The sequence below is a fragment of the Barbus barbus genome, assembly GCF_936440315.1.
Source record: "Barbus barbus genome assembly, chromosome: 4".
Taxonomy (NCBI): domain Eukaryota; kingdom Metazoa; phylum Chordata; class Actinopteri; order Cypriniformes; family Cyprinidae; genus Barbus; species Barbus barbus.
The window spans coordinates 36,737,126-36,751,432 of record NC_136732.1 but is presented as its reverse complement, the minus strand read 5'-3'; the positions used below and the strand labels follow the sequence as shown (position 1 = coordinate 36,751,432).

The following is a 14,307-nucleotide window of genomic DNA, read 5'->3' as shown; positions in this document are numbered from 1 at the left end:
TTTTATAAATTTTACTGGTAGTCCACTGTATGACGGATTTTTGGGTATAATGTCACAGTTTACTTTATTTTGCTATCCTCATGTACATAAATGAACCTTGACCCACTAGTAAAAAAAATATCCAAAATTATATCTGGTGTCTGAATAATTTTTGGTTTGACTGTATATATATTTACAGACATGGTCATTGAGTTGTGTTTATGAATTGTCCTGCATCTGATTTTATAGATCAAAAATAAGGAGATTTTATACTTTTAATTTTAGGTTGGTTTGTGTCATTCTGTTTATCTAAAGTAAATTTAACTTGTTCCAGTAATGCAATGCTGTCGCTGCCACAGCTCCAGCTAATTAAGTGTAATACAATTAGACATGAATCTGGGTCCTGCATTGCCATGGGGACAGATCTGTTCTCACGAGGTTGCGGAGGCATTAGGACCAAACTTACTAATGTGCATGCTATTGGGAGGGCAAAAATTGTGTAACACCTCTGCATATCAGACGTGCTATAATTAGGCCATGTACACATCACTATGAAGACTATCTCCTCATCTGCCTACGCTTAAACACAGATAAAACTTTGATGAAATGTCATTATATTCCATGTACATGGAATACAATGTTTTTCCAAGGAACTGGTGAACCTGATTGTAAAAGTATGTAAGATTTGTCTTTCTCACCTGTGTATGACCTTCAGCGGATTGAGTGACATGCAGAACCAGAGGGAAACAGACAGAGAGAATTAAGACTGGACCAGATGTTAATTATGTCTGTTAGTCTTTGCGGAGCCAGTGATTGTCACTGAAGCATGTGGTCTTCCCACATTAGCTCAACTGATAGAGCATGGCGCTAGCAACACCAGTTACAGGTTTGAATCAATGTAATGTACTAAACTAATGAAATTAGTAGCTTGAATCAAGAAGTAAGAAACCTGTTTATCTGACTGAATTTCTTCCATTAAAAACACAAAAGAAGACATTTTGAAGACTTTTTTAACTGTTTTTGCCCATAAAATGGAAATCATTCGGGTCCAAATGTTGTTGAACTATCCCTGTATCTGTAAGAACCATCTTGACAGCTTAAACTGTTCCGACAACTGTATTCATAAAATAACACCGCTTTCATGTTCAAATACGGCTAACACTGAATCACACAATGTATTTACCGAAACATGTAACCTTGATATTTTTCGCATTTATCTTCCAATTCACCCCATGCTGCTTACCTGATAAACACACAGCAGAGATGAAAAGCCTTTCCATCAAGCAGGAGATCCGTGCCAGCAAGATGACTGTGGTCACTTAACTGAGACGCAGAGAAAATTAACCCTGCCTTTTCACTGAAATCAAAAGCTTTCAGGTCGATTTATTGGCTTAGTGTGAGTATTAACCGTATAGTGAAACTTGCCTGTGAAATGAACGAAAATTTAGCAAAGCTAATCAACATAATCAAAGTTCTCATGAGAGAACAATTAGATGTAAACCCGTCATGCTTATAAATGGTATGATAACATTAATGATTTGGAGTTCAGCACAGTTTGGTTATGAAGCTTCCAGTTTGATACACAAACATGTGGCATGTTTATGTTGACAGCTAGAAAGGTTGGCATATATCTCTGCAATCCTTGGGGAAAAGGTAATTTCATATCTACTGTGATGTTTTCGTACTAAGAGTATGAAAAGTGTTTCGACCGGACCTGGCAGGAACTCGTAATGCTCAGCATTGGCTCTTTGATAGCTCACAAGTCTTAATGGAATTTTTTGTTTCTATAGGCAATATAATTACGATAGGCAAAAAGTTTCTATAGGCAAAAAGCTCAAGTGAGACAGTTGTTGACTTGACACAGTAAGAGATATGAAGTGAATGCGTAAAATTGAATTACAAAAAGATTAATTTGGTTAAAGCAGTAACTAACGTGACCTAACCATGAACAAGACTTTTATAGCATTTATCATTTATTTTGGTTAATGCAAATTTCTACATTACTACATTTTAACAATTAAAGTTAGAAATGTTCATGTTTAAAGTTATAAAATGTATTATAAACAAACATAACTTAACACTGAATATAAGTAACTTTTTAAGATTAATAAAACCATTTTTGATCAGTTAGTTCATTGATACCATTATTGAACTAACATTAAAATAACAATTAATGTTGTGTTTAGCATTGCTCAGATAATTTGATTTTGCATGTATTTCGTGAAAATAGTAGCGTTCATATTGACTTCTGATTCAGATAATCTATTTGAGAGAAGACGTGCAATTACTAAGAGTTTTTTCAGGGTTTTCACTTCTTACAGAAAGTTTAGAAACTAATGAAATTGTGAAGATTATTGATAGAAAACTTTGTATATAGAGATGAAATCTGGTTTCAAGCCACCAGCACGTAATGGCTGCAGCACTTTCAGCTGGATGTAATGTTGTAATGTCTCTCTCTCAGAAGGGAGAGAAAAATATCTTATTAACAGTGTGAGAAACAAGCATAAATGGGCATTTGGTTCTTTGCTTCTTGGTCTCAAGGGGTCCTCTCAAAAGACTGATGTCATCAAAAGGTACCTGACCAGTGAAAAATCATTCAACTAATCCTTTTCAACTGCCTCCTGAACCCCTGTTGAAAGCCTATGAGATCAGTTTTGCCCAGTGCCTCGGACAGAAGCTGTTTTCAGGGGTGAGAACTTCAGGCCGCCCCACCCCCTTTATGCTGAATCGCACCTCTGTTTTGTATTTTCTGTTTTCCTTTCCATCTCAACCTTTCAATGGGCCTATTATCTGAACAAGCAATACCAAAGCGTCCTGGTTACGTCAACAAGTTTCTCTCTGTATTTTCTGGGCAGCTCAGAACATTGAGGTTGCCACAAAAATGTTCTGTCCAACAACAGCATTGATCTTGTCCATAATGCCTTTTGCAATGAGCGTATGGCAGTGGGCCTGGCTGGAAGAATACTGAAGTTACGTCATAGCTTTCCTCCATGAAGATTTCAGGCCAAGAGCGATGATATGATGTGTTTTTAGCGATGATATGATGATTTGAAACCGTTTATGGCATACATATACTCACACACTACAGTTTATGTGCTTAAGTTTTCGGTATCACTGTGGTGAGGATCAGTGGGTTCTGTGTGGGTATGATGCTGCAAAAATCATCACAATCCTCAGTCCTTAGCATCATAATTTTGTGGTTTTCACCTCATCTGTTTTACAGTGCGGTTTCAGCTGCCTCAGAATTAGAGCTTGATTTAATTTAGCTTTTCCACTTAACAAAGGAGATGGACTGTGAAAAGAGCATTTCCTTGAATTCCATAATTGGATTTATTATCATTTAAATGAAAAAAGTGATGGTCCTTCTAGGAGAACAGTGATTGACTGTACAGTGCGGTCCTTTTATCAGCCGTTTTTCTTTAAAATCCAGTATAGTCTTAACCAAAGTGTTCGTTGTAGTCATTTTTATAAGTGTGTTTGTGAGTGTTTATTATGCCCAATTGTTTAAACGTCCTCACAAGGCTTGAGGAACAATATAAGCAGGCTGTTTTTGCTGTATTTTGAAGTCTATACATAAATTATCTCTGTTATGATTGGTTGACTTCTTTTTATGTGAAATGAGTAAAAAATTGTCCCTGGCAAGTTGCTTTAGAGATTAGCTTAGGTCTATACAGCCATTATGAAGCCAAACAGAGTCTGAAGCTTCAACGATGAAACGCTGAAGGTCAAACCGGCAAGCCTTGTCTGTAACATTACTGAGTTATGTTTACACACACTCAACTTTGTTTTTCTATTATTGTACAGATTTAGGGTGTGAATCTTTAGGTTTTTTTCAACTGGATTCCAAAGCATTTTTGCAAATGATTCAGTTTGATTCGGCACATAATTTGATGAATTGTGATTAACAACAAAGCAATTCAGTATTTTTTCAAATACATTTATAAGATTCTTGCCCTAATGTGTCTTAGGCAAGAAGAGGGAGTTCAGACTGTTTATAACATGCCATGCAGTTCTCTTTTGTGTGACAGAATGAAATATCTGTAAATACTGTATCTGTAAATACTGTAAAAATTATCTGTAACGTCCTCATTTGAGTCCCTAGAAATGTAACACTATGTAAATACCATCACTATGTAAATACAACATTACATTGACACTTATATTTACAGTTTGGAGAGTACTGTACTCTTCGAACAGGATTTCTGCCCCTTTGACCTCTAACCTGGTCTGGCCTGGTCTGCTAATCTCTTACTATAACTAAGTGTGACATTTGTGCTAAGCATGCAGAGATCTCTTACAGCACCTTGTGTTTTCTGTAAAGATGGGTGGATGTTTTTTTTCTTTGTCAGTCAGCCCACTTAACAAACGTACACACACAAAATAGTTTTTTCCCATTATAGTGTTGAGTCCCCTCCTGATTTTTCCCCACCCATGCCATCAATCAAAATAATTGACACCTATGACATTTCTATTATCTAAAGTGAATTTTCCTTTCCTTTACTCTTTCCTCTCCCCCAAACCCTCCTCCTCTCTGTCTCTCGCTCCTTTTCAGGGCATAAAGCCAGATAGTTTTTACAAAGTGAAAGTCCCTGAACTGAAAGAGATCATTGAAGGATGCATCCGGATGAACAAAGACGAAAGGTAACTATAATGTCTACAAGGTTGTTCAACAAACAGGAACATCTGTAACCAAAGAGCTGCAAAGGCGTGTATGTGCACCAGGAGTCATCGTAATGTTTTAACACCTGCCAGACGGGTTTTTACTGTTTTCTAAAAACAACAGTGCCCAGATTCTTGTCCTTTTGACATTTAAACAACTCCTCAGAAAGCCCTGCACGCCACTATTTTTGTTACTCAGCTGCACTGGTTGATATTTCTATTCTGCCCTACATTGATCAGGTGACACGTGGTTACAGAATCAACAGTGTCAAAGATGCCGACATGAACACTTCAGATTTTCTAGTGGTACTACTAGGGCATAAACTTTCTCCTCTGTGTTGTTTGACCTCTGTGGGGTCAGATGGCTTTGGGTCACTAGTTAAAATGAGAGAGAGTTACAGTTAGGGTAACTAACACAATGCTGCCTGTTTTTTAAAAATCCCAGCTAATCTTACAGACACAATATATATATTTATATTTGGGTTTATTTTTGGCCGCAAACTTCTAAGGCAGCTTTTTAGCCCAATTTAGAACACTCTACTTTGGCAGCAATACAAATAGCAAATCACATACCTCACAATAAAGTTTAGCATTAGCAAGTTGCTAAGCTAACAGCATGGTACTCTAACATAAAAATGCACAGAGTAGCACACACACATATTGGTTGAAATGTATTTTTATGTACAATGATCTGCTTGAGACATATTTATAAGAAATGGAAGTATTTTAACTATTAGCACTTCTCTTACTTTCTTAGGCCCACGTGTCATGCTAAATCTGTAGGCAGATCACTAGGTTTTGGAATAAAGTAACTTTGTGTGGTTTTTGGATTTTGACTTTTTTTCACTTTTATACTAAAAAAAGTAACCAACAGTTTCCAACAGTACCTGTTCTCCACTTGAAATCACTCAAACACACCACTTTTCTTCTACCCAAAATATGCTCATAATCGTGTAATCAATTTAACATAACACATTTCTGCCAGGATAATGGTCCACTTAATGTCATCCAGCCATTATGTAAAGCTTTTGGTCAATAGCCACTAGTAATGACTCCATCCAACAGCAGGTAATTCTGATGATTAATAGTGTTGATTTAATTAACTCCAGTTTTTGTAGATGTACGTACTCTCAGTCACATTAAAATCTCGAAGTGCTTGCCTGATAGTCCATCGCTCATAAGATGTGAGACCTTATTATGCTGGGATTTTACTTTTTTTTTACCGGTTGTATGTTTCACGAAGCAATGAGGAAATCTGGTTGTAAATTGGCTTAAAATATTGCAAAAATAATATTATTAAATATTATAATAATAATATTAAAAGCAATAGCTCATGTAAACAGCGTTCATCAAAAACAATAGCTTAAAATAGCTATTTTAGGATCGTAATTAATATTTGCCACTGGCATGTAAAAAAATTTTTTTCAAAATACAGAGCTAATTTTTAATGGCTTATAGTGGAAAAATATGCTTTTTGCAGCCAGATGGTGTAGTTACAACATCTATCAGTAGGGGCACTATCAACTAGGGGCCCTTTTTTAAAACCCAGAAGGAAGTATACGTTCTTGTGTGTTTTCTCGTAATCTCGTTTAGGTACACTATCCAGGACCTGTTAGAGCACACTTTCTTCCAGGAGAATAATGGTGTCCGTGTTGAGTTGGCTGAGGAGGATGACATGGTGAAGTCTGGCCTTAAACTCTGGCTTCGAATGGATGACACCAAGAAGCTCCATGGCAAGTATAAGGACAACAACGCCATAGAGTTCCTGTTTGAACTCTACAAGGACGTCCCGGAAGAGGTGGCTCAGGAGATGGTGAGATCCAAAATCTTGATTTGATAGATTCATTTCCATTTTTCTGTAATTTCCATGCCATTACTGAACAGATCAGCAAAATTAACAACAAATTAATGTACTTCAGGTTGTTCTTGGCTTCGTCTGTGAGGCAGACTACAAACTGGTGGCCAAAGCCATTCGTGACCGTGTCACCACCATCAAGCGCCAACGAGAGAAGCTCCGCCAACAGACTGAAGAGGCACAGAGGCGGCGACAAGAGGAGGTGATTGAGGAGGAACCCGAACCTATTCTTGAAGCCGAACCTTCAGTTTCTAACCCACCTGCTCCTAAGCCTCCTGTAGAGACAGCCGTTTCTAGCCCTACTCAAGCTCTGCCCACTGTCACAGTGTCAGGCCCCATTTCCCTGCCTGCAAATGAATCTCTGGACTCTGGCTTCAACGCTAGCTTTGCCACAGAACCCGAGGAGCCAGACGCGGACCAGCAGCAGCATTTCAACATACATCACGCCAGCTACTCATCAGCAACCTGTAAGTTTGTGTACTCTTCTATATAAACTCTTCTGCATAAACTGCTTAGACTAGTCTTACAAAGTTATTCATTAATTTTTTAATCATAACTTGTTAAAGTCAGTTACAAAATGGTAGATTGGTAAGACTGATTACCCCTTACCTAACTGTTAGCTGGTCAAACTAGTCTTAAAATGATGACTATTTTTATGCAGTTAACCCCGTAGGCCTTGCTAGGGCATGCATTGCGTCTATGCACTTTAGCATTATTTGCAAGCTGCACACTAACCAACAACCTTCCTCTTATATGGTGGAATTATGGTTACCATGGCAGCTGACTGTGAGACAGATGGGTATCTCAGCTCCTCTGGGCTTCAGGATCCTTCAGAAGCTCGAGTTCCTGTGGCAAACCAACCCTCCACTGCTCCACAACCAACCAGTGGAGCTCCTCATGTGGAAACCCCACCCACTGAGGCCCCTCCCACTCCAGCTGCAGCGATCCCAGCTCTCCGTTTCCCCTCGGTAGGTTACCAGTGGGCATGAGATGCTTAAAATGATGGACACTAATGACTGTTTGATGTATTATCCAACCAACGCTAATTAAAAGTTTTGACTAAAAAGCGACAGTAAAAGCATTTATAATGTTATAAAAGATTTCTATTTGAGATTTATCGAAAAATCCTGACAATTTAGCTTTGCATCACAGAAATAAATTACATTTTAAAATATATTAAAATAGAAAACAGATATTTTAAATTTTACAAATATTTCTGTAATATTACTGTTTATACTGTATTTTAGATCAAACAAATGCAAGTCTGGTGAGCATAAGTGAATGGCAGTGCACGTAACGAATAATTTGAAGTTAAAGAAAATGCAAGATTTCAGACCCCATTTGACTGATGCTACCAAGCAATTATAACAGACAAGCAGCCCCTAAAATCCCCTTAATGTTTTATATGATAAAATAAAATGTTAATTTCAATGAGGTTTCAATTTGAGTCACAATTTACATTACTAAGTGTTTTCCTTTGCCTCCCACAGAGCATTGCTGTGTCCCAAAACACAGAGAGGGCCCAGTCAGGAAGTGCCAGTGGTTTTTCTTCTCCTGTCGACAGGTAAGCTTCTTATTAACAGGCTCCATGCACACCAGACATGGGATATCTGTCTAAAAATGTTCACTTAAATGCCCTGAAACGTCGTCTACCTGGTCTTAACATGTTAAGCTATGAATGCAGAATCAGTCCTATACAAGACTGCCATTTAAATAAAACCTCCCCCACTGCATGTGTGGATGTGGCTTTTGTTTTGACGTCAAGAAAATGTGGACCTGATCCCATCTGTGAGAGCTATAATCTTACTCACCAACAGACCAACATCGTGCCACGTTTACCCACAGTGCCCGTAGTGCTCCAGTGGAGAGCAGTTCTTTTTCTGTGTGACTCATATACAGACACACACACATACACAGCACATAGCCTAGTGGTAAGTGCATTAATGGTATTTAGCTCAGGGGTGCAATTTACCTTGAAGGCTGTTTCTGTAGGAAGCCAGACGAAGGCAAAGCAAAGGGGTAGTATGTGGTCAAATGGGTACACAAGGTCTCTGTTGCATTTTACTCAATTAGATCAACCTGATTTAGAAGATCTTTGGTAAATTACTTGGCCTTTAGGTGCTAGTGGTAAATTGATAAAAGAAGCATTATGTGAAGTCCAGTTCTGTGAAATTTAGGAAGTCGGAATGTCACTATGTGTCTTATATCCTTCCTCTCGGAACAGCTATGCTTCTGATGTCACCTCTGGTTTGAGTGATGGAAATGAGGGCCTTTCGGAGAGAGGCGGGAAAGGTCAGAACAAACGCACAGGAACCAAGCTGCTCAGGAAGAGGGCTCGCTCACGGCTACGCATCACTGGGGTGACTCATCTGTCAATTAGCTAGCCTTAATTAACTGTCTATACGTGCTACCTGACCTTACACTTATGCTAATACTGAGTCGGAAAGTATGTCTAAACTCAAAAAATGGATAACTGCTTTCAAAATCAATTGCCTTTTTGTGATATACTCACAGATAAATGCTCACGAATCATTACCTACCTGTGTCTTTCTTCATGCAGCTGTCAGACAAAGTGGATCAGGTTGTAGAGTGTCAACTACAGACCCATAACAGTAAGATGGTGACATTTAAATTCGATCTGGATGGAGACAACCCAGAAGACATTGCTGCAGTGATGGTGAGCAAGAAACACACACAAAAAAAATTATATATATACACACAGTCAACCCAAAATTTATTCAGACACCTTCAACATTTCTCACACTTTATCACAGTTTCGCTGTAGTTTAGAAAATGGTAATAAAATATGACAAGAACGCAAGAGTTAAACTGTATCAGAAATAAATAAATATTTGTTGATATAAAGGTATGTAATGAATTAGGTTGAATAACTGTCAGCTGTTAAATTTAAGTACACAATTAGATAATACCAATTTAGGTCAACCAATTTCCAAGCAATGCTTAATTTTGTTCAGTCTGTTTGGTAAAAAGGTCGCATTAGCAATTCAAGAAAAAAAACACTTGGTCACAGCAAAACATGGTCAGGTCAAAGTGTCTGAATATTTTTTGATCCCAAATTTTACCGGTAGTCCACTGTATGAAGAATTTTGGGTATAATATGTCACAGTTTACTTTAGTTTGCTATCCTCACTTACATTAATGTGTCCTGCACCCACTAATTAAAAAAATCTAGAAAATTATATCTGTTGTCTGAATAATGTCTGAATAATTTTTGGTTTGACTGTGTGTGTGTGTGTGTGTGTGTGTGTGTGTGTGTGTGTATGTATACAGTCATGGCCAAAAATACCCTTGGTAAATATGATCAAAGAAGGCTGTGAAAATTAATCTGCATTGTTAATCCTTTTGATCTTTTATTTAAAAAAGAATCACAAAAATCTAACCTTTCATTGGATAATAAGAATTAAAAATGGGGGGAAATATCATTATGAAATACATTTTTTTCTCAAATACACTTTGGACACAAATATCTCTGAAGTATATTCCCATTCATATTCACAATTTTGAGCACCCCAGGGTGATTATGAACATGAAATTATCCAGCCATGGCTTCCTGTTTCACAGAAATATAAATAGGAGGGAAAACAAAGCCCAAAGTCCCTTAATCATCCATCACAATGAGAAAAAACAAAGAATATATTTCTGATGTGCAGCAAAAGATAATTGAGCTTCACAAATTAGTGAAATGGCTTTAAGAAAAGAGCTAGAGCAGTGAAAATTCCCATTTCCACCATCAGGGCAATAATTAAGAATTTCCAATCAACAGAAAATGTTACGAAACTGCCTGGAAGAGGATGTGTGTCTATATCATCCTAATGCACGGTGAGGAGGAGAGTTTGAGTGGCTAAAGACTCTCCAAGGACCACAGCTGAAGAATTGCAGAAAATAGTTGAGTCTCTGGGTCAGAAAACCTTTTAAAAAAAATTATCAAACAGCACCTACATCACCACATGTTGTTTGGGAGGGTTTCAAGAAACATTCTCCTAGCTCATCCAAAAACAAACTCCAGCATATTCAGTTGTCAGACACGATTGGAACTTCAAATGGGACTGGCTTCTATGGTCAGATGAAACTAAAAAATGAGCTTTTTAGCAGCAAACACTCAAGATGGGTTTGGTGAACACAGGGATAAAAAGTACCCCATGTGTACAATGAAATATACTGCTGTATTTTTGATGTTGTGGGCCTATATTTCTGCTGGAGGTCCTGGACATCTTGTTTAGACACATGGCATCATGGATTCTATCAAATACCAACAGATAAAAAATCAATAAGTGACTGACTCTGCTAGAAATCTTATAATGGGCCATGTTTGGATCTTCCAACCGTACAATAATCCAAACACAAACCTCAAAAACAACACAAAAATGGGTCACTGAGCACACAACCAAGCTTCTGCTGGCCATTCCAGTCCTCTGACCTGAACCCTGTAGAAAATGAGTGAGGTGAACTGAAGACAAGAAGCACCAACATGGAGCTGTGAATCTGAAGGATCTGGAGAGATTCTGGATGAAGGAATGGTCTCTGATCTCGTCAGGTGTTCTCTAACGTCATCAGGCACTGGCAAATGGAGGTTTCAAAAAGTATTGAATAAAAGGGTGCCGTTAATTGTGGCCAATGTGTATTTGAGAAAATTATTTTTTGCATAATTATATTTCCCCCCATTTTAAATTCTTATTATCCAATGAAAGGTTAGATTTTTGTGAATTTTTTTAATGAAATATCAAAAGGATTAACAATGCAGATTAATTTTCACAGCCTTCTTTGTTCATATTTACCAAGGGTGCCTATATTTTTGGCCATGACTATATATATATATATATATATATATATATATATATATATAAATATATAAATAAAAAAACTAATATAAAATGAATTATATTATATTAAATTAAAATAGAATAGAATATATATATATATATATATATATATATACCATAAAATAAAATAATTAAGTAATATGTTTGTAATTTTTTGTAATAAAATTGTAATTGTAAATATATTTTTTTAAGTAAATTTTTAAAGGAAAATGTAAAACATATTACAATTGCTCCTAGTCTCCAGTGCACTCCACTAACTATTTGTAAACTGAAAGTTATGGAGGTCAAAGAGGACACAAGGACAGCGATAAGGCGGCACTCCTTGTGAGAACTGCATTATACCGTGAGAAGTGTTGATGTTTCAGCTTCTGTGTTTGCACAAACTCTGCAACCTCAAACCTGCAGTGGAAAATCTCTGCACCATTTCTCTCATCTGTTCATCTAAAACATTTTGTACTGTAGCATCTTCAATTACCAGTGGAAAACCAGTTCTTATGTGTCCATTGTGACTTGTCAGCTATTTTTGACATATTTTTAGCCTACAGGAGGGAGAACTGGTTTGTGACTCATCACATTTTCAATTAGTGCTAAAAATCACTGGAATGTGTATTTCTAGTTTTTTACAGTAATATGCACCATGTGGACTTGTAGGACTTCTTCTACAAGATGCCATAGCAAGTTAAAAACAGTTTTAAAATTTTTTAGATGCTTTCTTTGGCTTCTTTGTGTTAGCTGTGACTAAAAGTTGTTTTGATCATCCAGTCCATGCCCTTGAGATTGGATTTAGGAGTCTTAAATATAGACAGTAGTGTTTCCCTGTGCTACATTATGAGTACATGTCTTTGTTCACTGCACTCTATCACTGCTCAATATTGGATTCCAGTGGCTTTGAAGGAGACCTTTGAGCTCATTAAGAAACTCTGCTCAAAAGAGGACTGAAAATTATATCAACCTAATTAACTTATCTGTCTCTTTGCACCCCTTTTAGGTACATAATGAATTTATCCTACCTGGGGAGAGAGAGGGATTCATCCACCGCATGAGGGACATCATCCGTCGAGCGGAGGCCCTGATGAGGAGAGAGCCTTTGGAGCCACTTGACCCTAGAGACACCGCTCATCTGCCTTATCTGAGCGGAGTCGGCTTACTGTCTGCCTCACAGGTTTGAATGCACTTTTTATTATTTTAGAAGAATTTTAGATTATTATATATTTATTATAATATATATATTTTTTTTTACATTATATGTATACAGAGAGAATTATTAAAAGGCAGCGGCTATTTGCACTAAGTGCAAATAGCAATGGATTCTATATACACCAAGTGAAAATAGCAGTATTTTTTAACAATATGCTATTACACTAAGTGCAAATAGCTATAGATTCTATTTACACTATGTTAAAACAGCAAGATTTTCTGCTATGTCGACTTATTGCAAATAGTGGCAATTATCTGCACCTCAGTATTGTAGTATATTATAAAACAGTATGCTATAATAACGTATTGAGTGTAAATTATAGTTTTAATTCAAATTATTAAATGGATGTCACCTCATTGGGACAATAAAGCCCTCCCTACACCTACCCTAACACTATCAATACTTTTATTTACAACTTTTTGATTATTTCCTTAATTTTTATTGAAAATAAATGCCTTTCTGATGCAATATGAGATTTCAAAAGGCGGACTCAAACTCTACACCACTGAAACTGATGTTGAACGTGTGTCTTTTTTTAGTGTTGACTAAACCAATCACACGTTGTTGGGCAGAATTAGTGTAAATAGCCTTTGCCAACACATTATTATAAATGTCTATATATTTTTGCATTTTACAAAAATTTCTTTAAACAATATTTTCAATTACATTGATCATATGAAGGCGAAAAATTTAAAATGGTAAAAATGGTTGCAAAAGTTTGAATGAAGGAAATGTTGAATATGTTTTCAGTGGTTTTTATAAGTGTGTGTCTGGCGAGGGTTTGAAATTCAGTTGTTTACTTTTGAATTTTATATGTTGTGGTTCAGAAATCCAATCTTCTGATCATCAGATGTTAGAGACAACAATTAACGAACACAGATACAGTGTGTTCCTTACAATGACTGGAATAAGAGAACTTAGTCATCAATATTGAAGAGTCATTAATAAGAAAGGCCTCTGCCACAGTGTGGTTGTAGACTTTATTCCTGCTTGTGTGACAATCTTCTTATCTTTTCTCACACGTGGTCCTAACTTGGTCACTTTTCTAGACGGTAACGTTAATGCCAACGTGTGCTCTGTTTTTTCCACAGCCCAATCTCCACACGCAGGGCCTCGCTCGCACACACTCCTCCTCCTCGTTGCCTGGTAACAAACACACACACACACACACACACACACAAATACTCATCATATACAGTATGTGTAAAGTCTTTTCCATAATTACAAACAAATGCTCAGTGTGGCACTAAATAATGTATTAATTAAAATCTAAAAATGCAAAAAGCATATAAAAATGATGAAAGTGCACTTCATGATATGACCCTGTTGGTGCATGTCCTTCAGATTATGCTGCTGCCAGTATAGGGCCAGGTTCCTCACCTACACTGAGCGCCGACTTTTACGTTGATCCTGATGCCGTTCCACCCGTCCGGCCCCTGCGTTCACAGTCCTTCCACACTACAGGTACAGCAGTAAACTATTTTCTCTTTCCTGAATTTATGTGCTGTGCTGTTTACAATGCGTATTATTCCTAAGCAGCTCTACCTAAAATGATACCACATTGAGAATTTGTATTGATAATGGCCACTCAGTAAGTCATAAAATGGTTACCAGTGATACTTACTAAAAACTTGATCATTCTGAAATCTAATTTACATGAGGGTGAGGCTCAAATGGTAATCAAGCATGAAACTGAAAGCATAGCTATAAACTTGTTAGGTTATGTAGATTCTGTCAGATTTACTGAACAGAAAGTGTGTTTGTGCCTGTCATTA

At 37.0% G+C, this 14,307-nt stretch overlaps 1 protein-coding gene across 2 annotated transcripts in view; it reads left to right on the top strand.

The window, feature by feature from the left end:
• The window catches only part of LOC306863011 (serine/threonine-protein kinase WNK4-like), a 66,305-nt gene that overhangs the window by 41,376 nt on the left and 10,622 nt on the right, over positions 1–14,307 (top strand). For both annotated transcript variants that reach the window (XM_079406146.1, XM_079406147.1), the window contains exons 5-14: positions 4,532–4,620; positions 6,232–6,451; positions 6,558–6,960; positions 7,274–7,461; positions 7,984–8,057; positions 8,718–8,853; positions 9,054–9,170; positions 12,323–12,496; positions 13,624–13,678; positions 13,877–13,996. In XM_079406146.1, the coding sequence (XP_079262272.1) occupies positions 4,532–4,620; positions 6,232–6,451; positions 6,558–6,960; positions 7,274–7,461; positions 7,984–8,057; positions 8,718–8,853; positions 9,054–9,170; positions 12,323–12,496; positions 13,624–13,678; positions 13,877–13,996 (1,576 nt within the window). The remainder of the gene's footprint in view (positions 1–4,531; positions 4,621–6,231; positions 6,452–6,557; positions 6,961–7,273; positions 7,462–7,983; positions 8,058–8,717; positions 8,854–9,053; positions 9,171–12,322; positions 12,497–13,623; positions 13,679–13,876; positions 13,997–14,307) is intronic.